Below are 27413 nucleotides of genomic sequence, written 5' to 3' on the forward strand. Positions count from 1 at the left end.
TTGCTGAGAGTCATGAATTACTTCCTTAAAGTCCACCTGCATGCTTACTAAGAGATAGCCATTTCTGAAGAAGGGTTCTGACCTGAAATATCAGTTTTCCTACTCCTCTGCTGCTGCCTGGCCTGCTGAGTTCATCCAGTTCTGCACCATGTTATCTCTGCCCGTTTGCTTACAATCTTTCTTGCTAATTTATTTGCTTTATGCACTTTAGCTATCTCTGTTCATTGTAATTCCTACCCCTGCAATTAAATATTCAACTGCTTTTGAGAGATGACTGATATTTAGAGTTTGCCTCAACTTATTTCCTTGGGATGTAAGAGAGCTGGAAGGACTGGATACAGCAAAGGCCACAGGCCCTAACCACACTTAGGCAATAATCAAGAAAACTTGTGCTCCAGAACTTGCTCCTCTCTTAGCCAAGCTGTTCCAGTACAGTTACAACACTAGCATCTACCTGACAATGTAGAAAATTGCCCTGCTGTGCCCTGTACATAAAAAGCAGGACAAATCCAACCCAGACAATTCCCCCTACATCAGTCTACTCTTGATCATCAGTGAAGTGATGGAAGGTGTCAGGAACAGTGCTATCAAACAGCACCTGATCATCAATAGCCTGCTCAGTGACGCCCAGTTTGGGTTCCGCCAGGGTCACTCAGACCCTGTTCTCGTTTCAGGTCCATAACCCTGTCTACCCTCCACAGAAACTGCCAGACCAGCTGAGTTTCTCAAGCACTTAATGGTTTGTATGTTTTAGATCTCCAGCATCTGCAGTTCTTTGTTCTTTATTATTCATTACAGCCTTGGTCAAACATGGACAGAAGAGCTGAATTCCAGAAGTGAGGTGAGAGTGACTGCCTTTGACAGCAAGGCCATTTTTGACTGACTGTGGCTTCAAGGAGCCCAAACAAAACTGGAATCAATTGGTATCGGGGAAACCTTCCCACAGGTTGGTTTCAGTGGGGATAGTAGGGGAGGCTTTATTTCATAGTTTGCTGATGACACGAAAATTGGAGGATAGTGAGGAAGGATACCGGAGAATGCAACAAGCTACAGATCAGCTGGAAAGTCCAATGGAGTAAAAGCAGATGGAGTCTAATCCGGACAAGTGTAAAATGATGTATTTTGGGAGGTCAAATGTGACAGAAAAGTACAGAGTAAATGGCAGGACCATTAGGAGTGTCAATATACAGGGAGATCTTGCAAGTCCATAACTCCCTGAAAAGGGCAACACAGGGGATAAGGTGGTAAGAAGATGTATGTCATGCTTGCCTTCATCGTTTGGGGCACTGAGTATAAAAGTTAGCAAGTCATGTTGCAGGTGTATAAAACTTCTGTTACACCATATTTGGACTATTGTGTGTAGTTCTGGTCACCACAATATGGGAAGGATGGAGAGGTTTTGGAGGGGATACAAAGGAGGCTAACCAGGATCTTTTCTGGATTGGAATGTATTAGCTATAAGGAGGGGTTGGACAAAGTTGGGTTGTTTTCTCAACAGTCATAGGCAGAGGGGCAGCCTGATAGAAATATATAAAATTGAGGAGCTTGGATTGAGTAGACTGTTGGAGTCTGTTTCCCAGATTGGAAATATCAAATACAAGGGGACATAGATTTAAGATGAGACAGGGAAAGTTTAAAGGAGATGTGTGAGGAAAGTATTTTACATAGAGGGTGGTAGGTGCTTGGGACGTATTGCCAGGGGAGGTGGCAGAAACAGATATGTTAGTAAAGTTTAAGAGGCATTTAGACAGACACATGAACAGGCAGAGAAGAAAGGGATGTGGACTACATGCAGGCAGATGGCATTATTTGAGAATAACATCATGGTTGGCACAGGCATGGTGGGCCGAAGGTCCTGTCCCTGTTCTGTACTGCTATATGTTCAGTTAAATGGAATGTAGAAGTAGTGAGGTTTTTAAAATAATTATAGAAGGGACTAGTTAGACCACAGCTGGAATATTGTGAATAGTTTTGGGCCTCTTATCTAAGGAAAGATATACTGGCATTGGATGTAGTTCAGAGAAGGTTTATCAGGCTGATATGGCATATGGAGGGACTGCCTTATGAGGAAAGGTTGAGTGGATTAGGCCTGTACTCATTGAAATAAACAAGAATGGGAGGTGGCCTCATTGGAACATGGAGGATTCTTCGGGGACTTGGAAGGTGAGATGAAGGGAGGTCACTTCTCCTTTCAGGAGAGTCTAGGACTGAGAGCATGCTCTCAGAATAAGGGCTCACACCATGTAAGACAGAGAGGAGGGAGAATTTCTTTTCTTAGTGGGTAATGAATTCATGGGATCGTTTAGTGTAGAGGGCTGTCAAGGCTGGGCTGTTAAGTATATTCAAGGCTGAGTTAGGCTGATTTCTCATCATTATAGGATTGAAGAGTTAAGGAATAAGGCAGGAAAGAGGAGTGGACGATTACCAAATTAATCACCATCTCAGTGAACCAATGGGGACCTGATGGGCCGAATGGCGTCCTTCTGCTCCTAGATCTTCTGATCTCATTGTTCTCCTACCTTCCGGTTTATTTTTTCTATGTATTTGAAGTGGCTTTGAAACCTGACGTTATGACATAGTTTATCTATTGTTCTGTCTCCAGTGGTTATGCAATGTTGTAGTTTAAAACAGGGGATTGTTCCATAGACTGTGGATTCTAAGCACAGCAGCATGACATTTCCCCCACTCATTGTGTTTTGTCTGTTTTAAAAGCAGGACAGGTCGTTGATCATTATGTTAATGTGTGCCGTGAGATGCTGAGCAGGAATTGTGAGATAAGTGGCTTTTAGTGCTTGTCTAAAAATGACACCTGCCTTGGTTTCTAATTCATCTGCCATCTCCATCGGCTGGGTAATTGGTGGTTTCTATTTTAAGAGAAAGCACAAAGTAAACACAATTGCAAACAGCAGAGCACGAGAAGCAATTCCTCAGTTCCCAGGCCCAAACAGCACTCAATCAGTGCTGCCACTTCCTACTGTGGGAATTGTAAATAAAATTCAATCATCGAAGAGCCAGACATTGGTGACTGCATTAAGGATGAGTGAATGATCAATAGATCAGTGAGAGGGGCAGTGGATTAGTTTGAGAGTCAGTGGATCAACGGGGGAGACAGATCAGTGAGAGGTGTAATAAACAGCAAGAGGGCAGTGGATCAGTGAGAGGGGGCAGTGGATCAGTGAGAGGGGGCAGTGGATCAGTGAGAGGGGGCAGTGGATCAGCGAAGGGGCTTTTTCTCAGAATGGGGAACTCAATTACTAGGGGCCATGAGTTCAAAGTGAGAGGAGGAAAGTTTAAGGGAGATATGCGTGGAAAGTTCTTTACACAGAGGGTGGTGGGTGCCTGGAATGCGTTGCCAGCGGAAGTGGTAGACACAGACACATTAGCGTCTTTTAAGATATATTTGGACAGGTGCATGGATGGCCAGGGAGCAAATGGACACAGACCCTTAGAAAATAGATGACCGGTTAGACAGAGGATCTTGATCGGCGCAGGCTTGGAGGGCCGAAGGGCCTGTTCCTGTGCTGTAGGTTTCTTTGTTTCTTTGAATCATTGAGAAGGGGCAGTAAGTCATTGAGGGTGGCAGTGGATCAGTAAAAGGGCCAGTGGATCAGTGAGGGAGGCAGTGAATCAGTGAGGGGACAGTGGATCAGTGAGGGGAGCAAACTCTTCCCCTCAGCTGGTGTCACCATTTACACCAGTTGTCAGCTGGACTTTCACTTGTCATGACCGATTGATCTGACAGCATCTTTGAAACAGAGCTGTAAGCACCTTGCTGATCTTTGAATTCATTCGTTGACGGTGTGTGGAAATTACTAATAAAGCCAACATTTGTTGCCCACTCTTGTTCACCCTTGAACCAAGTGGCTTGTTCAGCTGTTTCTGAGACAGTTAAGAAGTAAGTACATTGCTGTGGATCTGGAGTCACATGTAGGCCAGTCCACGTAGGGAACAGAGTTCCTTCACCAAAGGATGTTAGTGAAGCAGATGGATTTTGGCAGTAGTTCAAAATGATTTTCAATCTAGATTTTATTAATATCATCTAACTGTCACCAGCCATAGTGGGATTTTAAACTTGTATCATAGGTAATGGGAACTGCAGATGCTGGAGAATCCAAGATAACAAGGTGTGGGGCTGGATGAACACAGCAGGCCAAGCAGCATCTTAGAAGCACAAAAGCTGACGTTTCGGGCCTAGACCCTTCATCAGACCCTTTTCTAATGAAGGGTCTAGGCCCGAAAGGTCAGCTTTTGTGCTCCTAAGATGCTGCTTGGCCTGCTGTGTTCATCCAGCCCCACACCTTGTTATCTGGGATTTTAAACTGTTTCCCCTGAGTATTTGCCTAGGTTTTAGATTACTAGTCCAGTGACAAAACTAGTACAATACTGTTCCATAATAAAAGGTGTACAGTTGGGTGAACACAGCAGGTCAAGCAGTATCAGAGGAGCAGGAAAGCTGACGTTTCGGGTGTAGGCCCTTCTTCAGAAAATGAAAAAGGGTCTAGGCCTGAAGCGTCAGCTTTCTTGCTCCTCTGATGCTGCTTGGCCTGCTGTGTTCATCCAGCTGTACACCTTGTTGTCTCAGATTTTCCAGCATTGGCAGTTCCCACTATCTCAGTACCATTCCATCTTGTCTCTTGGCTGCCTCCCAATTTAGCACTGATAAGGGTGCAGCCATACATATGGCCAAGAGAGTGAAGCCGCCTTTGCTTGACTTGTGCTGGAAGACATGACCTGTTTGCCTTGAAATGATTGTTTCACTGGTGACTTTCTCCCTCAATGTGATGACGAGGGTGTCTCTCAGATGCTGAGACATTGTCACTTTCTTCTTGCGAGGTTTATGTTGTTCAGGATTTGCTGCTAAAAAGGCAGGCCTCATCATAAGCATCTCTGTCGAAAAGGTCAGTTGTTCCTTATCAATGCCCATTTTACTAGTTGATCTGTCTTGTCTGCTGTCTTTCCAATGCATGTGCTGAGCTCTTTGTCAAGAGACACTGTCTTTTAGCATAGACACAAGGCAACAGGATTTGCTGACTGCTTCCAGTGGTGTTGAATTATTGAGTCTGATCACAGGCAGAGACACAACATCCTGTCCTACAGCAACTTAAAACTTGACATGAATGGCAAGAAAGAACAGGAAACATACATGGAGCAGACAATCTATGAATGTATTAAACTGCTCTTCTGCACAACTAATGTAGCATACCAGCATACAGACATTCTCTGGTCACAACATGGCACACTGCTGTCTTTGTTTTCAGATTCATACATTGCAGGGTTTCCCATCCAAGCTCTATGTATTTTTCTGTAAACATCTCCACCTCTCTCTCCTCCTTTACAGCTCTTTGGGACGTACAGCAGTGCTGTGGTAACATCGCTAGCCTGGATAATCAATCCAGAAGCCCAGACTGATCCTCTGCTAGCTGGTGGGATTCATATTCAAATTAATACACATCTGGTGAACATGACAACGACTGTTGATAGTTGTTAAAATCCATCTGGTTCACTGATATCCCTGTCTGGCTTATAGATAACTCTTGAGCCACAATAATGTAAGTAACCACCTACTGCCTAAAGATATGGAAGAAATAAAGAAAAGGACTGTGGAGCAAAAAGTGATTGCTGGAAAAACCTAGCCAGTCTGACAGCATCAGTGGAGAGAAAGCAGAATCAGTGTTTTGGATTCAGTGACCCCCTTCTTCAAACCCTTCTTCAGTTCTCCAAAGATCTGTAGATACTGGCTACCTGAAATAAGCAAATCAAACCGAAATTGCTGGAGAAACCCAGCAAGTCTGGCAGTATTTGTGAAGAGAAAATTATTGATGTTTTGAATCCAGTGAGCCATCTTTAGAATGCAAGGGTTTTGAAGGAAAATCACTGGATTTGAAACATTAAAGCTATTTTCTCTCCATAGATGCCACCAGAGTTGTTGAGTTTCTCCAGCAATTTCTGTTCACGATCTAGAAGAAATGTTGGCCAGTGATGTTCACATTCCCAGAAAGAGACATTGCTTAGAGCCTCTCTCTTCGACCAAATTTATGGTCATTGGATGTAGCATATCATGTGACCCAGTGTCAAGTTTTACTTGGTAATGATCCTGTGAAGGATTCATGGGACATTTACCTAATGTATTGTTGTCGTGATTGTAATGATCCATTCGTGAAGCCTCAAGCTTCTTAAAAAGCTTTGTGAAATTTTTCAAACCTTTTCTGACATTTCAAATAAATCAAACTTGAGCGCAGGAACTGAATTATTTCATCAATAAGCTATGACTAGATTTGTGCATCCCAAATACTTTGTGATTTCTCTATTAAAAATTCAGATAGATTTTAGTTGTGGAAGCAAAATGTTGATTAGTGTAAAATTCAGAATAAATGGTTCCTATGATTGCTTGTGAAAGTGATGGGGAAAAGGATGCCAGGCAGCACTGCGGAGATGAGTTTATATGATTATGCTGATTGAGTGTAATGAATCTTGTCGAGCTTTGCTTACAAATGTATTTATTCTGTTACTGCTGTGCGAATGCTGATAATTATACCGTGCAAATGTGGTCTCATCAAGTTTTTTGTTCACACAACTTCAAATGAATTCACTAGTTAAAAGCAGGAAAAAGAAAACTTATCATTCAGATTTTATTAAAAGTAGGAGTCAGGAAATAGGATTCAATTAGTGACGTATTAGCAGGTTTTCATTAATGAAATCTCATTAGTTTCTAGTGCTATTATTCTGTATTATGAACATTGATTGTTTCAAGAGAAAGTTATTTTTACAGCATCTTGACCTTTAAAGAAGAGAAATTAACTGAGAATAGAGCACAAAGTCCTAGAGTTTGTACTACACAGAAACAGAGCCGATTGTGTATGCACCAATCATCAAACATCCATCTATTCTAATCCCTTTTTCCAGTGCTTAGGTTACAGCTTTGTACGCTCTCACATTTCAAGTATTCATCTAAATAATTCTTAAACATTCTGAGTGTTTCTGCTTCTACCATCCTTACAAATATTAAGTTCCAGATACCCACCAGTCTCTGAGTGAAAACTCTTTTCCTCAAGTCCTCATCTAAACCTCTTGCTCCTTACTTTATTGGTCCCTGGTTATTAACCTCTGAAATTAGAGAAAAGGTTTATTGCTATCTAACTTACCCATGCCCCTCAGACCTGTATACACTTCAATCAGCTTTCTCTGCTCTAATGAACCAAACTCCAGTCTACCTAGTTTATAGAGTCATAGAGTAATACAGGACGGAAACAGGCCCTTCGGCCCAAACTGGTCAATGCTGCCCACTCAGCTAGTACCAATTGCCCACATTTGGTGCATGTCCCTCTAAACCCTTCTCATCCAAGTATCTATCCAAATGTTATTTAAATGTTGCTATTGTACCTGTCTCAACCACTTTCTCTAGCAGCCCATTCCATACACAGATCACTCTCTTTGTGAAGAAGTTGCCTCTGAGGCCTTTCTTAAATTTTCCCCCTTTCACCTTAAACCCATGTCCTCTAGTTTTCAATTCCCCATCCCTGGGAAAAAGACTATATGCATTAATTCTATCTATGCCCCTCATGATTTTATACACCTCAATAAGATCACTCCTTAACCTCCTATGTTCTAAAGAATAAAGTCCTATCCTGGTCAATCTCTCCCTATAACTCAGGCCTACTAGTCCTGGCAACATCCTCATAAATCTTTTTTGCACACTTTCTAGTTTAACTATGTCTTTCCTATAACAGGGTGACCAAAACTGTACACAATACTCCAAGTGACTTAGGCAACTGTAACATAACGTCCCAACTCCTATACTCAATGCCTCAGCCGACAAAGGCCAGCATGATAAACGCCCACTTCACCACCCTGTCCACCTGTGATGCCACTTTCAACAAACTATGTACTTGTACTCCAAGGTCCCTCTGTGCCACAATACTCCTCAGGACTTTACCATTTACTGTGTAAGTCCTACATTGGTTTGACTTTCCAAAGTGCAACATCTCGCACTCATCTGTATTTGTTAATCCTCAGCCCACTTCCACACTTGATCAAGATCCCTCTGTAATTTTTGATAACCTTCCTCATTATTAATGATGCCTCCTTATTTTGTATTATCCACAAAATTACTAATCATGCCTTGTATATTCACATCGAAATCCTCTATGTAACAACAGTCCCAACACCGACGCCTGTGGCACACCATTAGTCACAGGCCTCCAGTCTGAGAAACAACCTTCAACCATCACCCTCAGTTTCCTCCCATCAAACCAATTTTGAATCCAGTTAGCTAGTGCTCCCTGGATCCCATGCAGCCTAACCTTCACGACCAGCCTGCTGTGTAGGACCTTGTCAAAGTCTTTACTAAGTCCATGTCAACAACATCCACTGCCCTACCCTCATCTATCCTCATGGTTATCGCTTCAAAAAACTCCAAAAGATTTGTTAGACATGACTTCCTGCACACAAATCCATGCTCACTATCCCTAATCAGACCTTGGCTATCCAAATATTGGTCGACCCTGCCCCTCAGTATCCTCTCCAATAACTTGTCTACCACTGATATCATGCTTACTGGCCTGTAGTTCCCTGCCTTGTCTTTGCTCCCGCTCTAAAAGAATGGAACAACACATAGTCACTTTTTGGAATTTCACCAGCGGCTAAAAATGAAGCAAAAATCTCTGCAGGGCCTCTGTAATTTCTTCCCCAGCATCCCACAACATCTGATGATGGACTTTATCGGGCCCAGGGGATTTATCCATCTTAATGCAATCTACGGCTACAAACATCTCTCTGGTAATACGCTAGCCTTTTATTCTTAATGTAGCTAGAGAACCTCTTGAGATTATCTTTAACCTTATCTGTAGATCCATCTCTTACCCACTTTTTGCTCTTCTGATTTCCCTCTTAAGTGTGCTCCTGTACTTTTTATAGTCATCTATTCATTTGAGACTGATAGATTAAACCCAGTGTATGCCTTTTTCTTTTTCCTGAGCCTCAATATTCCTCATCAGCCAGGGATCCCTAAACCTGCCAGCTTTTCCCTTCATCCTATCAGTGACATACTGTTCCTGGGCTCTTGATATCGTACCTTTAAAAGCCTCCCATTTGCCATTTGCTCCTTTTCCTTCAAACAGACTCACCCAATCACCGCTGCTAGATCCTGTCTAATGGCCCCAAAATTGGTCCTGCTCCAGTTTACATATTGATTTAGCCCCTCTCCAGAGCTGAATTTTTAAGAAGGAATTTGATATGGCTCTTAGGGCCTAAAGGATCAAAGGGTATCAGGATAAAGCAGGAACTAGGTACTGAGTTGGATGCTTAGCTATGATCATGTTGAATGATGGTCAAAGGGAAGAATGGTCCTATTTTCTATGTTTCTCTGAATCACTGCAGCCCAGGCAATATCCGAGTGAAACAAAAACCAAAATTGCTGGTGAAACTCAGCAAATCTGGCAGCATCAGTGGGAATAAAGTTGAATTAATGGTCCAAATCCAGTCACTTTTCATCAGATGATTTATGACACCATCAGTCGTCATGTCATCTGCAAATTCAGTGATCATATCTCCTACAATTCATGCCTTCATCATTGATGTACACAACAAACAGCAAGGGACCCAGCAACAAACCCTGTGGTATACCAATGGACACAAGCTACCAGTCCCAAAAACACCCTTTGACCATCACCTTTGCTTCCTGACATTTTCCTAATTTTAGATCTAATCTTCTAAATTGACCTGGATCTCATGGGATCTTAGTTTCTTAAGCAGTCTGCATTGTGAGACCTTATCAACTGAGGAGATTCTAATCTCGTGGTTAGATTGGACAGCCAGGGCTTTCCTGATTGGCCCAGGTCAACAATCTCAATCAAGAACCTTGTAGTTAACAAAGCCCATCTGGTTCTAATCACTACAGCGTCCATCAAGAACTGTTGTGGGAGGCAGCTCAGGAAGCCAATGAATTAACATGAAAACCACACATCTCATCATAGGATTTGCTGGTTGTATGTATGCAGTAGGAGGTTATAGGAAGAGACTGGAGAAATTGGAATTGTTCTCCTTTTGGACAGGGGAGGATATGGAGTGAAATCATTTTTGCCAATATATTGTTACCTGTAAGCAGCACGGGGCATTTGTTGAGAAGCAGAAGGCTGGTTATAAAGGAATATCGCACAGTGTCAACCGTACACACAAGGTTTTCCGGATAGGATTGTCTTAGTTTGGGAATTCCGGTCATGACTGCTTCAGCGAGACTTGATAACTGCACCCCTGCAATCAGCAACAAAATAGAGTCTGTCAATGAAGGAAGATTCAACTTTGAACTAACGTGGTCAATGTCTTTATCAGTTTTCTTCTCAATAGCTGCATAACTGGATCCTGCAGAACAGCCCATTTCACACGGTAAAATGTCCCATTGAGTTTTGAGGAAGCTGCCCAAAGCATTACCAGCCTGTGCCTGTAGCGGGCTCAGTCTCAGGGTCCTTATTGCAAAACAGATACTATGCCAGGTTTGAAATGCCCTTAATGATTTGGAGTTGTGTTTAATTTGAGATTGACATCCAGCTCCAGGCAGCAAGCTGAGGAACAAGCAGATAACTGGCAGGATGCATTCTTAAATATCCTGCAGCCTCTCACCCTTTGTTGACAAGAAAAGTAGCTCTGAGCTCACTATCTGCCAAATCCACTTAAAGTGCCAGAAGACTAAGCAGATGTAGCTCAGGCTGAGCCTAAAACAAGATCTTTAAATCTCTAAGCCCTGCACCATCTACATACTTAACAAGAATGTGTGGCAGCATCTTAATTACCCCAATATCTTGACAAATCATATTAATGCCATCATTGCAGCTTTGAGGGAATTCCTGGAGGCCTGATATTCCAACTGGAACTCTATCAACAAACACATTGAACTGGCTTCGATATACAAACCACTGAAAAACAGAACTGGAAGTAATGCCAAACACCCCAGCAAATCAAGGCGTATAAATTACAAGCAGGACAGGACACCAACGCTTCAGTGGAGGCGCAATGCTGATGTTACCTAGCAGGGTGACAAAAAACGTCTGCAACCAAACCCATTGGCTCGGTGAGCAAGTCTACAACATCATCCACAACCCAAGCTACGAGTCTTCACAACAACATTAAACGTTTCTTTTTCTTTTTGAGTAATCTTTCAATATTCTTGCCATCCAGGGTGACTGAATCTTGCTGCCCTTATCTTTTATTCTCACAGGAAGATTCTGGTCCTGAACTCTAATGTACTGGTCTTTAAAAGACAGAGATGAGGAACACTTTTTTTCTTTCGGACAGTACTGAATCTGTGAAATTCATTACCATAGAGGGCTGCCGAGGTTGGGTTGTTAAATATATTCAAGGCTTAGATAGGCATACTTTTAATCACTTCGGGAATCAAGGATTATGGGGAAAAGGCTGGAAAGTGGAGTCACTCCACTGGAGTTGGAGGACCATCAACTCAGACATAATCTCATTGAAAAATAGGAGACAGAAAGAAGGGAATTATAGTCTGGTTAGCCTGCCTTTGGTGGTGGGGAAAATGCTGGAATCAATTATTAAGGATGTAATAAGTCTGCTTTTGGACAGCATGGCAGAATTGGTCCAAGTTAGCAGGAATTCACTAAAGGGAAATCATGCTTGACAAATCTTCTGGAATTTTTTTGAGGATGGGACCAGTAGGGTGGACAAGGGTAAATCAGTAGATGTTGTGTTTCTGGACTTTCAAAAGGCTTTTGACAAGGTTCCACACAAGAGATTAGTAAGGAAAAATGAAGCTCATGGTATTGGAAGTAATGTATTGACATGGATACAGAATCGGATGGCAGACAGGAAGCAACCATTTCGAATAAACTGGTCCTTTTCAGAGTGGCAGGCAGTGACGAGTACGGTAACGTAGGGCTTAGTGCTGGACCCCAGCTGTTCACAACAAACAGTAACAAATTGGACGAAGGAATTGAATGCAATATTTCCAAATTTGCAGATGACACTAAGAGGGGTGACTGTGTATGCTGAGAGGAGGATGCCAAAGGTTGCAGGATGATTTGGGAGACTGGCCGAGTGGGGAAATACTTGGCAAATGCATTATAACATGGATCGATGTGATGTTATACACTTTGGTCACAAAACCAGGAAGGAATGTTATTATTTGAATGGTGGCAGTTTAGGAAAAGATGAGGGGTAACCTGGGTGTTATGGTGGAATAGTCACTGAAGCTGGGGATGCAGGTATAGCAGGCAGTGAGGAAAGCATAAAAACCGAAAGAACTGTGAATGCTGTCAACAAAAACAGAAATTGGTGGCAGGTCTGGCAGCATCTGTGAAGAAAAAAATCAGAGTTAATGTTTCGGGTTCAGTGACCCTTCCTCAGAACTGGAACCTTTGCATGATGGCCTTCATACTGAAAGAACTTGAGTATGAGAGTAAGAAAGTCTTGCTGCAGTTATGCTGGGCCTTAGTGAAGAAAGACTGGATTATCTGGGCTTGTAATCGCTGGAATTTAGATGAATGAGGGGGGATGTCATAGAAACATATAAAATCCCGATGGGACTGGACAGGCTAAATGTGGGAAGAATGTTCCTATGTTGCGGAAGTCCAGAACTTGGGATCACAGTCTAAGAATGTGGGGTAAGCCATTCAGGATTTGAGATGAGGAAGAATTTCTTCACTTAGAGAGTTGTGAACCTGTGGAACTCTCTCCCACAGGAAGCTGTTGGAAGATATATTCATGAGGGAGCAATACGTGGCCCTTGTGGCTGAAGGGATCAAGGGGTACAGAGAGAAAGAGGGAGTGGGATACTGGGATTGCATGATCAGTCATGATCATAGGGAATGGTGGGGCAAGCTCAAAGGGCTGAATGGCCTACTCGGGCACCTATTGTCTATGTGTCTATGAATGGCAGGACAGATCCACTGGTCTTGATGGCTTTCTCTGCTCCAGTGTCTTATGGTAATTTCACTAACAATTTCTGCTGTTCCAGCACGACTTTCCCACTCTCATATTCCACACCTGAGCTAAGAATGAAAAGGATTCCATATCCTTTCTCAACTACATTAGCCATCTCTCCACTTATGGGAAGAAAGCAGGATTAGGCTGTTGAGTTGGATGATCAACCACGATCATGAAAAATGGTGGAGCAGGCTCGAAGGGCTGAATGACGTTCCTGTCTTCTGTGTTTCTATGTTTCAGGGATCTGCAGACATTCCCTTCGAGGTCCCTTGTTTCCTCTAGACTTGTTTGTTTTTAACTTTTCATGCGACGTGACTGTGGCTGGCTTGGCCAGTATTAACTGCCCATCTGTAATTGAGAAGCTGGTAATGAGCTGCTACACTGTGTCCTTCCATTCATTGTGTATTACTATTACTGGGGGAAGAGTCAGGGTGTCAGTGTCAAAGGGTTTCGGAAGGACGAATGAAGGAATTATGGACTTGTACCACAATTAAGAAAATTAGTATGTTGCAAATTCAAAAAAGGAAAGCTCAGTTACTTAAAAGGTTACATAAACGCTGAAACTAAAAGTGATCAAATGCAGTGGGATGCCCAATGATATTCAATTCTAAATCTGTAATGAATTTCCGATGGATATCAAATGACAAAATGATTTTGTTCACCAAACTAACAAAGCAAAGCCAAGCCAAAGATGGTCACAGACACTGGCAGGCAAGTAACAAACTTAGAGACTGCTTACCTTTTGAAATAAGCTCCTCTGTGGATGGAACCAGTTTGTCCCAAGATATAAGTTGCCCCGTTTGCATGTCCACAAAATATCCAAAGACAGTCTCTTTTCCAGGTGGAAACGTAACCGCTGAAAAATTCCAATGCAATGTACGAGTCAAGGACAATGATGTTTCCAGAGTGCAGTGCACCCTCTGCATTAACACTCTGACAGAGCAGCAGTCCCCTAGTACTGACCCTCCGATAGAGCAGCGCTCCCTCAGCACTGACCCTCCGACAGTGCCCACTCCCTCAGCACTGACCCTCCGACAGCGCGGCGCTCCCTCAGCACTGACTCTCCGACAGGCGGTGCTCCCTCAGCACTGACCCTCTGAAAGTGCGGCGCTCCCTCAGCACTGACCCTCCAACAGTGCGGCGTTCCCTCAGCACTGACCCTCCGACAGTGTGGCACTCCCTCAGCACTGACCCTCCAACAGTGCGGCGTTCCCTCAGCACTGACCCTCCGACAGTGTGGCACTCCCTCAGCACTGACCCTCCGACAGTGCGACACTCCTTCAGCCCTAACATTCTGACAATGCAGCACTCTCTCTGCACTGATCCTCTGGCAATGCATCACCCCTTTAGTACTGACCCTTTGACAGTGCAGCACTCCCTCAATACTGAACTTCGAACAGCACAGCACTCCCTCAGTCCACACCTCTTTGCTGCTCTAACCAATCAGTCTCAGTTATGGGCTGATGACATTGCATTGGCCTTAAAACCTGGTACTTTTGACTCAGAGATTAGAAGGCTATCACTGAGCTAGTGTGTGGTATATTTACATGCCTTGACTATTATTAAGAGCAGTCACCAAAGGTAGTAAATCCACGAAACAGCATCTTATCTCTCTTACGTAGCCTTTGTTGGAATCATTCAATTCAACACCGAACCTTTTGAAACGTAAGACCAAAAGTAAGACCAAAAGTCAATAAGACCAGAAGATGTATGAGCAGAATTAGGAAGGGAATAGAGGGATACAGATCCTGTAAATGGAGACAGTTTTAGTATGGAAGGGCTGGTTCCTGTCTGTATTGTTCTGTGTTCTCATTAGGCATATGGCTCATTCAGTCTGATCCACCCATTCAATCTAACTCCTATTCTCCTGCCTTCTCCCCATAACTCTTGATCCCCTCACCAATCAAGAATCTATCTCTTTCTTAAACATGTTCAATGGCTTTGCTTCCATAGACCTTTGCAGCAAAAGAAATTCCTCCTCAGACTGTTCAAAAAAGTTGTCCCTTCATTCTGAGGCAGTGCCCTCAAGTAATGGTCTCTTCTTCTAGAGGAAACATCTTCTCCACATCCACTCTATCGAGGCCTATCTGTGTTCTGCCAGTTTTAATCAGATCACCTTTCATCCTTCTAAATCCCATCGAGAACACAGCCAGAGGCTTCAACTACTCCTCATATGTCGAGAACTTCAAACTCAGGCTCATTCTTGTGAACCTCCTCTGGACCCCCTCCATCAGCAGCACATCCTTCCTTCGATGCAAACATAGCAACAATACCCTCAGTTCCTTTGTCCAAATTGTTAATGTATAACATCAATAGTTGTGGTTCCAACACTGATTCCCGCAGAACTCCACTAGTCACCACCAGCCGTCCTGTGTATATTTATGGCTGAAAGATTCCTAATCAACTGGGGATTCAAGCATTACATAACAACACAAGAAAGTGGGTTTGAGGAATGACAGATCACACATGATCCTCCTGAATGGTACTGTGGGGTCAAGGATCTGAACGGCCTACTCCTTTATTTGTGTATCCTGTTTATTATGGTCTTATGTTCTAATCCGATACCAGTCAGAATTTGTAACCCTGAATTAGGGCTTAAGGTTATCACCAACTGGAATAGGCTGGTGGGCAGTCGGGAGAGAGAAAAATGAGAGCCGCTTGCCATCTCTTGTGCTGTTAGGCAACAACAAGACACCAGGCCCATTGTTAAACTTGAAACAATATTTAATGATGAATCCTGGTCAGAATGCTCACAGTGTGGAGTTTGTTCTGTGAACAAGTTTTGGACCAAAATGTTGAAGTCCAGCGTGACTTTGATGGCCTCATCCTCTTTGCCCCTGTCGCTGAACCCAATGAGAGCTTCTTCCTCGTAATTGTCCTCGCGTTTCAAGCAGCCACCCATTGCCCAGGTGAAAGAGAACATGTAGAGCTTGGTCAGGAGGGCAGGCAGCTTGTTTGGTTTCTTCTCTAAATACCACTTGTCAGACCTGCAGTGACACAGCACACATCAAACCCTCTTAGTGCAGTATGGCACCAACAACTGTCAGCATTTAAAAAGCACTTTCCATCTGATATCACATCCCAAGGCATTTCGTAACAGCATTATTAGATAACATTTCACGCTGAGCTAATTTGTGATACTATGTCAGATAGAGGTAGACATTAACAATATTCTTGAAGAAAAAGGGAGAGATAAAGAAGTGTTAAGGTTTCAGGAGAAAATTCAAAGGCTTAGGGCCTCAGTGAACAACAAGCAAAGAACAGTACAGCACAAGAACAGGCCCTTCAGCCCTCCAAGACCACATAGAAATGTTTCGCCTTTCCATACTGATCCATATTCCTCTATTCCCTTCCTACTCATATACTTGTCCAGGTGCGTCTTGCTGCTATTGTGCCTGAATTCCACCACTTCCTGTGGCAGTGCGTTGCAGGCACTCGCCAGACTTTGTGTGGAAAACTTGCCTCACACATCTCTTTTAAACTCCAACCCACACCATGCACCTTGAACCTGTTCCCCCCAGTAATTGACCCATCCACCCTGGAAAAAAGCCTTATACTTTCCACTCTATTCCACACATTCACAGACTTATAATCTTCCATAGGGTAGCCCCTCAACCCAGTCAATCCAACCTTTCTTCATAGCTAAAGCTCTGCACATGAGGCAACATCCCAGTAAACCTTTTCTGGACCTCCCCAAAGCATCCACATCCCTCTAATGTAGTAACTTACTTGGAGATAGTAAGAGCTGCTGATGCTGGCGTCAGAGATAACACAGTGTGGGGCTGGAGGAACACAGCAGGGCAGGCAGCATCAGAGGAGCAAGAAAGCTGGCATTTTGGGTCAGGTACCTTGTTTTATTCTCTGAAGAAGGGTCCCGACCCGAAACATCAGCTTTCCTGCTCCTCTGATGCAGCCCGGCCTACTGTGTTCATCCAGCTCCACACTGTGTTTTCACATCCTTCTGGTAGAGTGGTGACCATAACTGTATGCAATATTCCAAATGTGGCCTAACTGAAGTTTTAAAAAGCTCCAACTGAACAAAGGCAATTGGGAAATAATCAAAAGAGATGTCCATCAGGCTGAAATTGGAGGAGAGTGGGCTTCTTGCAGATTTGTCAGGCTTGACAAGATTAAAGAGAGAGGGAGGAGAACCAAAGAGATAGTTGTTCCTGAAGCTACCTTGTACTGATCTATCAGTATCTCAGACATCAACTCAGTTCTGAAGAAGGGTCATTGGATCCAAAATGTTAACCCTGATTTCTCTCCACAGATACTGCCAGATCTGTTGAGCTTTTACAGCAATTTCTGTTTTTGTCTCAGATGTCACAGTCTTTTCTCCTTTTGTTTATTCATTCTTAGGATGACAGCAACACTGTCTTGGACCGCAGTTATTGCCCTTTCCTATTTGGCATTGGAGAAGGTGGTAGTCAGATCCCTACTCAAAGCACTGCAGAATTTATGGTGTAGGGACACATCCAAAGTACCACTGGTGAGGGAGTTCCCAGATTTTGAGTAGAAACAGTGAAGGAATGTAAGTCTACAACCAATGGTGGGTGGCTTGGAACCTTACACATGTAGGTGATGGTCTTCCCAGCCATCTGCTGCCCTGGACCTTCTGCTTGCTCAAGGTCAAAGGTTTGAAATTTGCTGTCTAAGGAACCTTGGTGAATTTCTGCAGCGCATCTTGTAGATGGTACACACTGCTGCCCTTCTAAATCATGGATGGAGGCGAAAAACGTTAAAGGCAGTCGAAGAGGAACTGCTCAAAAGCGCTGCTTTGACCCAGATGATTTTGAACTTCTTGAGTGTTGTTGGAACTGTACCCATCTGGGCAAGTGGGGAGTATTCTGTCACACTCCTGACTTGTGCCTTGTAGATGGTGGACAGGCTTCGGGGAGTCAGGAGGTGAGCTACTTGCTACAGTATTAGCAGCTTCTGATCTGCTCATGTAGCTACAAATGGAAAGTCCAGTTCAGTTTCTGGTCAAGGGTAAGTAATCACTAGGATGTTGGTAATGGGAAATTTAGTGATAGTAATGCCGTTGAATGTTCAGGGATAAGATTCTTTCTTTTTAGAGATGGCTATTTTGTGATACTTACTTTATAATGGAACCCACGCTATCTCTCATTGACAACCTGAAACCTTTTCTTTCACTCACAGAAAGTGGGTGTTGCTGGCTGGGTCAGCATTTATTGCCCATCACTCATGGCACTGGGGATGAGTACTCAGCTGCCAAAGGAACAGTGATCTGAAAGCTTGTGATTTCAAACAAAGCTGTTGGACTATAACCTGGTCTTGTGTGACTTCTGACTTTGTTCACCCCAGAACAACACCGGCACCTCCACATCAGCGCTAGGGAAGGTAGAGATGAGCTGCATTCTTGAACCGCTGTAATCCATTTGGTGTAGATAGACCCACAATGCTATTAGGAAGAAAATTCCAGGGTTTTAACTAAGAGACACTGAAGTAACAGGGATTCATTTCTAAGTGAGGATGCTGAATGACTTGGACAGGAACTTGCAAGTACTTATATCTGATATCTGCTGCCCTTGACCTTCTCGATGGACGAAGTCAGAACAGCATAAGATATATCTATGGCTGATCTGATATCCTTCAACTCTACTTTCCTGCCTTTTCCCATTATCCTTGATTGCCCTACTGATTGAAAATTTGACTATCTCAGCCTTGATTATACTTAAGGACACAGTCTTGACGGCTCACCATGGTAGAGAATTGCACAGCTTCACTATCCTCTGAGAAAAGAAATTCGTCCTCATTGTTTCTTTATACAGAGAAGTCCTGGGTGCGTGGAACGCACTGCCAGCAGTGGTGGTGCAGTCAGATACATTAGGGGCATTTAAGCAACTTTGGATAGGCACATGGATGACAGTAAAATGTAGGGTATGCAGGGTAGTTTGATCTTGGAGTAGGATAATAGATTAGCACAACATCGTGGGCCGAAGGCCCTGTACTGTACTGTTCTACATTCTATGTTCTTTATCTTAAATATGCAACTCTTTGTTCTCAGATTATGCCCTCTGGTCCTAGACTCTCCAACCAAGGTAAAAACAACGCTTCCACATCTACCCTGTTAAATCCTCTAAGAATCTTGTATGATTCATTAAGGATGCCACTCACTCTTCTGTTTTCCAATAAGTTTAGGCACAATCCACTCAATGTCTTCTCATAAAGCAGTCACTCCATACCTGATATAAGTCTGGTGAATCTTCTCTAGGTTGCTTCTATTACTAGTACATCTTTTCTGAGATAAAGTGACCAAAACTACTCATATCTTTCAGCTGTGGTCTGACTGGTGTCATGAATAGTTTTAGAAAAAGCTCCCTACTTTTATATCAATTCCCTTTGAAGTAAAGGCCAATTTCTATTTAAAATAACAAAGTGTGGAGTTGGGTGAACACAGCAGGCCAACCAACATCTTAGGAGCACAGAAGTTGACGTTTTGGGCCTACACCCTGCATCAGAAAAGGGGGATGGGAAGAGGGTTCTGAAATAAATAGGGATTGAGGGGGAGGCGGATCAAAGGTTGAAAGAGGAGAAGATAGGTGGAGAGGCCAAGAGAGTTGCAGTGGGAGAGAGATTCCCTGAGGTTTGTCCGGAGGGAGGAGGGTAACTTCTTCAGGTTAGGCATCCCTGGAAGAGGCTTCACAGTGAGGTTCAAACTGTATCAGAGATAATGGGAACTGCAGATGCTGGAGAATCCGAGATAACAAAGTGTGAAGCTGGATGAACACAGCAGGCAAAGCAGCATCTTAGGAGCATAAAAGCTGACATTTTGGGCCAAGACCCTTCATCAGAAAAGGGGGATGGGGAAAGGGTTCTGAAATAAATAGGGAGAGGGGGGAGGCAGATCAAAGGTGGATAGAGGAGAAAATAGGTGGAGAGGAGAGAGTTGCAGTGGGAGAGAGGTCCCCTGAGGTTTTGTGCTTCTAAGATGCTGCTTGGCCTGCTCTGTTCATCCAGCTCCACACTTTGTTATCTCGGATTCTCCAGCATCTGCAGTTCCCATTATCTCTGATACAATTTTAACCTCACTGTGAAGCCTCTTCCAGGGATACCTAACCTGAAGAAGTTACCCTCCTCCCTCCAGACAAACCTCAGGGGATCGCTCTCCCACTGCAACTCTATTGTCCTCTCCATCTATCTTCTCCTCTATCAACCTTTGATCCGTCTCCCCCCTCTCTCCCTATTTATTTCAGAACCGTCTTCCCATCCCCCTTTCTGATGAAGGGACTAGGCCCGAAACGTCAGCTTTTGTGCTCCTATGATGTTGCTTGGCCTGCTGTGTTCATCCAGCTTCACACTTTGTTATCTCGGATTCTCCAGCATCTGCAGTTCCCATTATCTCTGATTCAAGGTTCAGCTAATGCGTGTCCTTGATAAGCATGTACCTTTCAGGCAGGGAGGATGTGGTCAAGCGAGAGAACCGTGGTTTACAAAAGAAGTTGAAACTCTTGTCAAGAGGAAGATGGAGGCTTGTGTAAAGATGAGGTGTGAAGGCTCAGTTAGGGCACTTGAGAATTACAAGTTAGCCAGGAAGGACCTAAAGAGAGAGCTAAGAAGAGCCAGGAGGGAACATGAGAAGTCTTTGGCAGGTAGGATCAAGGAAAACCCTAAAGTTTTCAATAGGTATGTCAGGAATAAAAGAATGACTTGAGCAAGATTAGGGCCAGTCAAGGACAGTAATGGGAAGTTGTGCGTGGAGTCTGAATTCTGGAAAGTGTGAAAATAGGTAAGTCCCCTGGGCCAGATGGGATTTATCCTAGGATTCTCTGGGAAGCTAGGGAGGAGATTACAGAGCCTTTGGCTTTGATCTTTACGTCGTCATTATCTTCAGGAATAGTGCCAGAAGACTGGAGGATAGCAAATGTTGTCCTCTTGTTCATGAAGGGGAGGAGGGACAATCTTGGTAATTACAGACCAGTGAGCCTTACTTTTGTTGTGGGTAAAGTGTTGGAGAGGATTATAAGTGATAGGATTTATAATCATCTAGAAAGGAATAATTTGATTAGGGATAGTCAACACGGTTTTGTGAAGGGTAGGTCGTGCCTCACAAACCTTATTGAATTCTTTGAGAAGGTGACCAAACAGGTGGATGAAGGTAAAGCAGTTGATGTGGTGTATATGGATTTCAGTAAAGCGTTTGATAAGGTTCTCCATGGTAGGCTATTACATAAAATATGGAGTCATGGGATTGAGGGTGATTTACCGGTTTGGATCAAAAATTGGCTAGCTTTAAGAAGACAGAGGGTGGTGGTTGATGGGAAATGTTCATCCTGGAGTTCAGGTACCCGTGGTGTACTGCAACGATCTGTTTTGGGGCCCCTGCTGTTTGTCATTTTTATAAATGACCTGGATGAGGGTGTAGAAAGATGTGCTAGTAAATTTGCGGATGACACTAAAGTCAGTGGAGTTGTGGATAGTGCAGAAGGAAGTTGCAGATTACAGAGGGACATAGATAAGCTGCAGAGCCGGGCTGAGAGGTGGCAAATGGAGTTTAATGTGGACAAGTGTGAGGTGATGCACTTTGGTAGGAGTAACCAGAAGGCAAAGTACTGGGCTAATGGTAAGATTCTTGGTAGTGTAGATGAGCAGAGAGATCTCAGTGTCCATGTACACGGATCCTTGAAAGTTGCCACCCAGGTTGTTAGGGATGTTAAGAAGGGGTACGGTGTGTTAGGTTTTATTGGTAGAGGGATTGAGTTTCGGAGCCATGAGGTCATGTTGCAGCTGTACAAAACTCTGGTGCGGCCACACTTGGAGTATTGCTAACAGTTCTGGTCGCTGCATCTTAGGAAGGATGTGGAAACATTGGAAAGGGTGCAGAGGAGATTTACCAGGATGTTGCCTGGTATGGAGGGAAGGTCTTATGAGGAAAGACTGAGGGACTTGAGGTTGTTTTCGTTAGAGAGAAGAAAGTTAAGAGGTGAACTAATAGAGACATACAAGATGATCAGAGGATTAGATAGGGTGGACAGTGAGAGCCATTTTCCTCGGATGGAGATGGCTGGCACGAGGGGGCATAGCTTTAAATTGAAGTGTGATAGATATAGGACAGAAATCAGAGGTGGGTTCTTTACTCAGAGAGTAGTAAGGGCGCGGAATGCACTGCCTGCAACAGTAGTAGACTCGATAATTTTAAGGGCATTTAAATGGTCATTGGATAAACATATGGATGATAATAGAATAGAGCAGGTTAGGCGGGCTTCAGATTGGTTTCACAGGTTGGCACAACATCGAGGGCCAACGGGCCTGTACTACGCTGTAGAGTTCTATGTTCTACGTTCTAAATAAGTGATTTCTTATCTAATACCTTTTGAAAATCCAAATATATTAAATCGACTGCTTTCCTTTTATCTAACCAGCTTGTCATTTCCTCAAACAATTTTAGAAAATTTGTCAGTTACAATTTCCCCTTCTTGAAGCCATGCTGATGCTGCTGGACTATGTTGTGTATTTTTAACTGCTATGCTTTTACTCTGGCCCATTAATGGTGACATGAAGTCATAGTTTTGGTAGGTGCATGGAGCTCCAGATTGTAGCAAAAGTAGGTCACATGGGCACCCTGCCAAATCTTACCTGGTTCCAGAGCTGCCCTCCACATCCTGTTTTTGAAGCCCTTCTGTTCTCTTGATTTTTTCATTGGATGCAGTGCTATCACCTGTCAAGAAAGGAGTACAAAAGATCAGTCTTCAGAAAAACTACTAACTGCTTCTATATCTCTCACTGCAGCGATTGAAGGGCAACTGGTCTTTTGTAAATCACAGTCTGTGGTTGTTGATTGGTACAAAGCAGAGAATCCAGAGGGGTCATTTGTGATTCTTTCTGTTGCATTCTGTTCATTGGATTCTGTACATTTCAGTACATTTTTGATGATTATCCAAAGCTGAAGTGCATGGAAGGCTGTGGGCAGTGAATTGCTCCTTCAGAGAGCCAGCTCGGACATAGATGGATGAAATGTCATAGCTGTTCTACATTCAATAACTGTGCCTTCCATTAACTGGGAGTTTGGAGCTAAATTAAAGAACAGAACCTCAAGGCTTACAATCTCAAGGGACTAGATCAGTTTGGGATATCTTGGTCAACATGAATGATTTGGGCTGAATGGTTTGTTTCCTTGCTGTACAGCTCCTTGCATTGTTAAAAAAGCCATATGCATGTGGGCATGAAGACAAGCAGCTTGAGGAGCTAAACAATGCAGGAAGAAACTATAAAATCAGGACACAGAAGTTAGAAATGTGTGAAAGCAGAACATTAGAATAGAACATAGGCAACAATGTGGTTTAATGTGAGCATTTCAACTCCTACTTTTTTTGAAATAAGTAGAGTGGCTAATTTCAGAAAAGTAGCTCAGTTCCTGAGTGTGTGAAGGGTAGATCTTTATAACAATATGTCTTGGAACCAACAAAGAGGCAAACAATTGTAGATTTAACCAGGAGTAATGAGTCAGATTTAATTAACGGTCTAACAGTGTGCAAACATTTATCTAATGATAATTATAATATGATTGAGGTCAATGTAATGTTTGTAAAAGTGAAAACTGAAATAGCTATTGAGATTCTAGCAAGGATTGACTTTCATGGAATGAGATGGCGAGTGTCCTAAGTCAACCAAACAAAGCTGATAATAGATTAAACAAAAGAGGGTGAAGGAATGATGATATATTTCTAAGTCAGGATGGTGATTGGCTTGGAGGGAACTTGCAGGAGATGGTGCTCTCTTGTCCTTCCAGATGGAAATGATCATAGGTTTGGAGGGTGCTGTGCAAGAAGTCTTGGTGAGCTTTATGGTTTCATGGAGGTTTCTCTGTGCAAGGCCAATGAGCCATGACCAACCCCAACACATCACCATCCCCTGGCCATATTTGTCATTTTCTCCTACTTGACACAGGAGGAAGTATTGGCAATTGCCAGGTCCTCTCAGGGTTCCTGGCATCTTCTCTAAAGCTCATCTGTGTATTTGGGAGTCCGCAGCTGCCCTGCATGGTTCATCTCATTCAGAATGTTCAGGCAGGGGATAATAGACATCCTGCCTTGCTGACAGGGAACTGGAGCTCCTTCTGGACATGAGCTGTATGCTGTTACTACCTATCGAGTGTGCCCTGAGAAGATGGTGATTGATGAAGAGCTGGAGGGGCAGGTTTTGAGCTAGAGTCACCAGCTATCCACTCTGACTTTCACATCAGGAACTATCACTGTCCAGTTTCAATCTGGGGGCTGGGAGAATGGGAAACTGCATATTGATGAGGTGAGACGATGTAATAATGAGGATGTTGATGCATGTTAGTCCATGCAAGTATACCATACACTCACCAAAATCCTGACTCACCCTTCAACGTTTAGTGATAAAACGGGATCAGAGATAATGGGAACTGCAGATGCTGGAGAGTTCCAAGATAATAAAATGTGAGGCTGGATGAACACAGCAGGCCAAGCAGCATCTCAGGAGCACAAAAGCTGACGTTTTGGGCCTAGACCCTTCATCAGAGAGGGGGATGGGGAGAGAGAACTGGAATAAATAGGGAGAGAGGGGGACGCGGACCGAAGATGGAGAGTAAAGAAGATAGGTGGAGAGAGTATAGGTGGGGAGGTAGGGAAGGGATAGGTCAGTCCAGGGAAGACGGACAGGTCAAGGAGGTGGGATGAGGTTAGTAGGTAGATGGGGGTGCGGCTTGGGGTGGGAGGAAGGGATGGGTGAGAGGAAGAACCAGTTAGGGAGGCAGAGACAGGTTGGACTAGTTTTGGGATGCAGTGGGTGGGGGGGAAGAGCTGGGCTGGTTGTGTGGTGCAGTGGGGGGAGGGGACGAACTGGGCTGGTTTAGGGATGCAGTGGGGGAAGGGGAGATTTTGAAACTGGTGAAGTCCACATTGATACCATTAGGCTGCAGTGTTCCCAGGCGGAATATGAGTTGCTGTTCCTGCAACCTTTGGGTGGCATCATTGTGGCACTGCAGGAGGCCCATGATGGACATGTCATCTAGAGAATGGGAGGGGGAGTGGAAATGGTTTGCGACTGGGAGGTGCAGTTGTTTGTTGCGAACTGAGCGGAGGTGTTCTGCAAAGCGGTCTCCAAGCCTCCGCTTGGTTTCCCCAATGTAGAGGGAGCCACACCGGGTACAGTGGATGCAGTATACCACATTGGCAGATGTGCAGGTGAACCTCTGATAATGTGGAATGTCATCTTGAGGCCTGGGATAGGGGTGAGGGAGGAGGTGTGGGGACAAGTGTAGCATTTCCTGCGGTTGCAGGGGAAGGTGCCGGGTGTGGTGGGGTTGGAGGGCAGTGTGGAGCGAACAAGGGAGTCACAGAGAGAGTGGTCTCTCCGGAAAGCAGACAGGGGAGGGGATGGAAAAATGTCTTGGGTGGTGGGGTCGGATTGTAGATGGCGGAAGTGTCGGAGGATGATGCGTTGTATCCGGAGGTTGGTAGGGTGGTGTGTGAGAACGAGGGGGATCCTCTTTGGGCGGTTGTGGCGGGGGCGGGTGTGAGGGATGTGTTGTGGGAAATACGGGAGACGCGGTCAAGGGCGTTCTCGACCACTGTGGGGAGAAAGTTGCGGTCCTTGAAGAACTTGGACATCTGGGATGTGCGGGAGTGGAATGTCTTATCGTGGGAGCAGATGCGGCGGAGGCGGAGGAATTGGGAATAGGGGATGGAATTTTTGCAGGAGGGTGGGTGGGAGGAGGTGTATTCTAGGTAGCTGTGGGAGCCGGTGGGCTTGAAATGGACATCAGTTACAAGCTGGTTGCCTGAGATGGAGACTGAGAGGCCCAGGAAGGTGAGGGATGTGCAGGAGATGGCCCAGGTGAACTGAAGGTTGGGGTGGAAGGTGTTGGTGAAGTGGATGAACTGTTCGAGCTCCTCTGGGGAGCAAGAGGCGGCGCCGATACAGTCATCAATGTATCGGAGGAAGAAGTGGGGTTTGGGGCCTGTGTAGGTGCGGAGGAGGGACTGTTCCACGTAACCTACAATGAGGCAGGCATAGCTGGGGCCCATGCGGGTGCCCATGGCCACCCCCTTAGTCTGTAGGAAGTGGGAGGAGTCAAAAGAGAAGTTGTTGAGGATGAGGACGAGTTCAGCTAGGCGGATGAGGGTGTCGGTGGAGAAGGACTGGTCGGGCCTGCGGGACAGGAAGAAGCGGAGGGCCTTGAGGCCATCTGCATGCGGAATGCAGGTGTACAGGGACTGGACGTCCATGGTGAAGATGAGGTGTTGGGGGCCAGGGAATTGGAAGTCCTGGAGGAGGTGGAGGGCGTGGGTGGTGTCACGGACATAGGTGGGGAGTTCCTGGACCAAAGGGGAGAAAATGGAGTCCAGATAGGTGGAGATGAGTTCGGTGGGGCAGGAGCAGGCTGTGACGATGGGTCGACCAGGGCAGGCAGGTTTGTGGATTTTGGGAAGGAGATAGAAACGGGCCATGTGGGGTTGGGGAACAATGAGGTTGGAGGCTGTGGGTGGGAGGGCCCCTGAGGTGATGAGGTCGTGAATGGTGTTGGAGATGATGGTTTGGTGCTCGCGTGTGGGGTCATGATCGAGGGGGCGGTAGGAGGTGGTGTCGGAGAGTTGGCGTCTGGCCTCGGCGATGTAGAGGTCAGTGCGCCATACTACCACTGCGCCACCCTTGTCTGCGGGTTTGATGGTGAGGTAAGTGTGGGAGCGGAGGGAGCGGAGGGCTGTACGTTCTGCGGGGGAGAGGTTGGAGTGGGTGAGAGGGGTGGAGAGGTTGAGGCGGTTAATGTCTCGACGGCCGTTGGAGATGAAGAGGTTGAGGGAGGGTAGGGGGCCTGGGGGTGGTGTCCAGGAGGAGGACTTGTGTTGGAAGCGGGTGAAGGGGTCAGTGGAGCGAGGGTTAGGCTCCCGGTTGAAGAAGTCGGCGTGGAGGCGAAGACGGCGGAAAAACTGCTCTATGTCCAATCGTAAGATAATAAAATGTGAGGCTGGATGAACACAGCAGGCCAAGCAGCATCCCAGGAGCACAAAAGCTGACGTTTCGGGCCTAGACCCTTCATCAGAGAGGGGGATGGGGGGAGGGAACTGGAATAAATAGGGAGAGAGGGGGAGGCGGACCGAAGATGGAGAGTAAAGAAGATAGGTGGAGAGAGTGTAGGTGAGGAGGTAGGGAGGGGATAGGTCAGTCCAGGGAAGACGGACAGGTCAAGGAGGTGGGATGAGGTTAGTAGGTAGCTGGGGGTGCGGCTTGGGGTGGGAGGAAGGGATGGGTGAGAGGAAGAACCGGTTAGGGAGGCAGAGACAGGTTGGACTGGTTTTGGGATGCAGTGGGTGGGGGGGAAGAGCTGGGCTGGTTGTGTGGTGCGGTGGGGGGAGGGGATGAACTGGGCTGGTTTAGGGATGCAGTAGGGGAAGGGGAGATTTTGAAACTGGTGAAGTCCACATTGATACCATATGGCTGCAGGGTTCCCAGACGGAATATGAGTTGCTGTTCCTGCAACCTTCGGGTGG

At 45.0% G+C, this 27413-nt stretch overlaps 1 protein-coding gene across 1 annotated transcript in view; it reads right to left on the reverse strand.

The window, feature by feature from the left end:
- The window catches only part of LOC125452334 (dynein axonemal heavy chain 6-like), a 920763-nt gene that overhangs the window by 517721 nt on the left and 375629 nt on the right, over window positions 1-27413 (reverse strand). Inside the window, exons 41-44 of the mRNA XM_059645527.1 lie at window positions 22534-22615; window positions 15691-15923; window positions 13676-13792; window positions 10093-10248 (exon numbers count right to left, since the gene is read on the reverse strand). Of these exons, the coding sequence (XP_059501510.1) occupies window positions 10093-10248; window positions 13676-13792; window positions 15691-15923; window positions 22534-22615 (588 nt within the window). The remainder of the gene's footprint in view (window positions 1-10092; window positions 10249-13675; window positions 13793-15690; window positions 15924-22533; window positions 22616-27413) is intronic.

The sequence above is a fragment of the Stegostoma tigrinum genome, chromosome 4 (genome assembly GCF_030684315.1).
Source record: "Stegostoma tigrinum isolate sSteTig4 chromosome 4, sSteTig4.hap1, whole genome shotgun sequence".
NCBI lineage: Eukaryota > Metazoa > Chordata > Chondrichthyes > Orectolobiformes > Stegostomatidae > Stegostoma > Stegostoma tigrinum.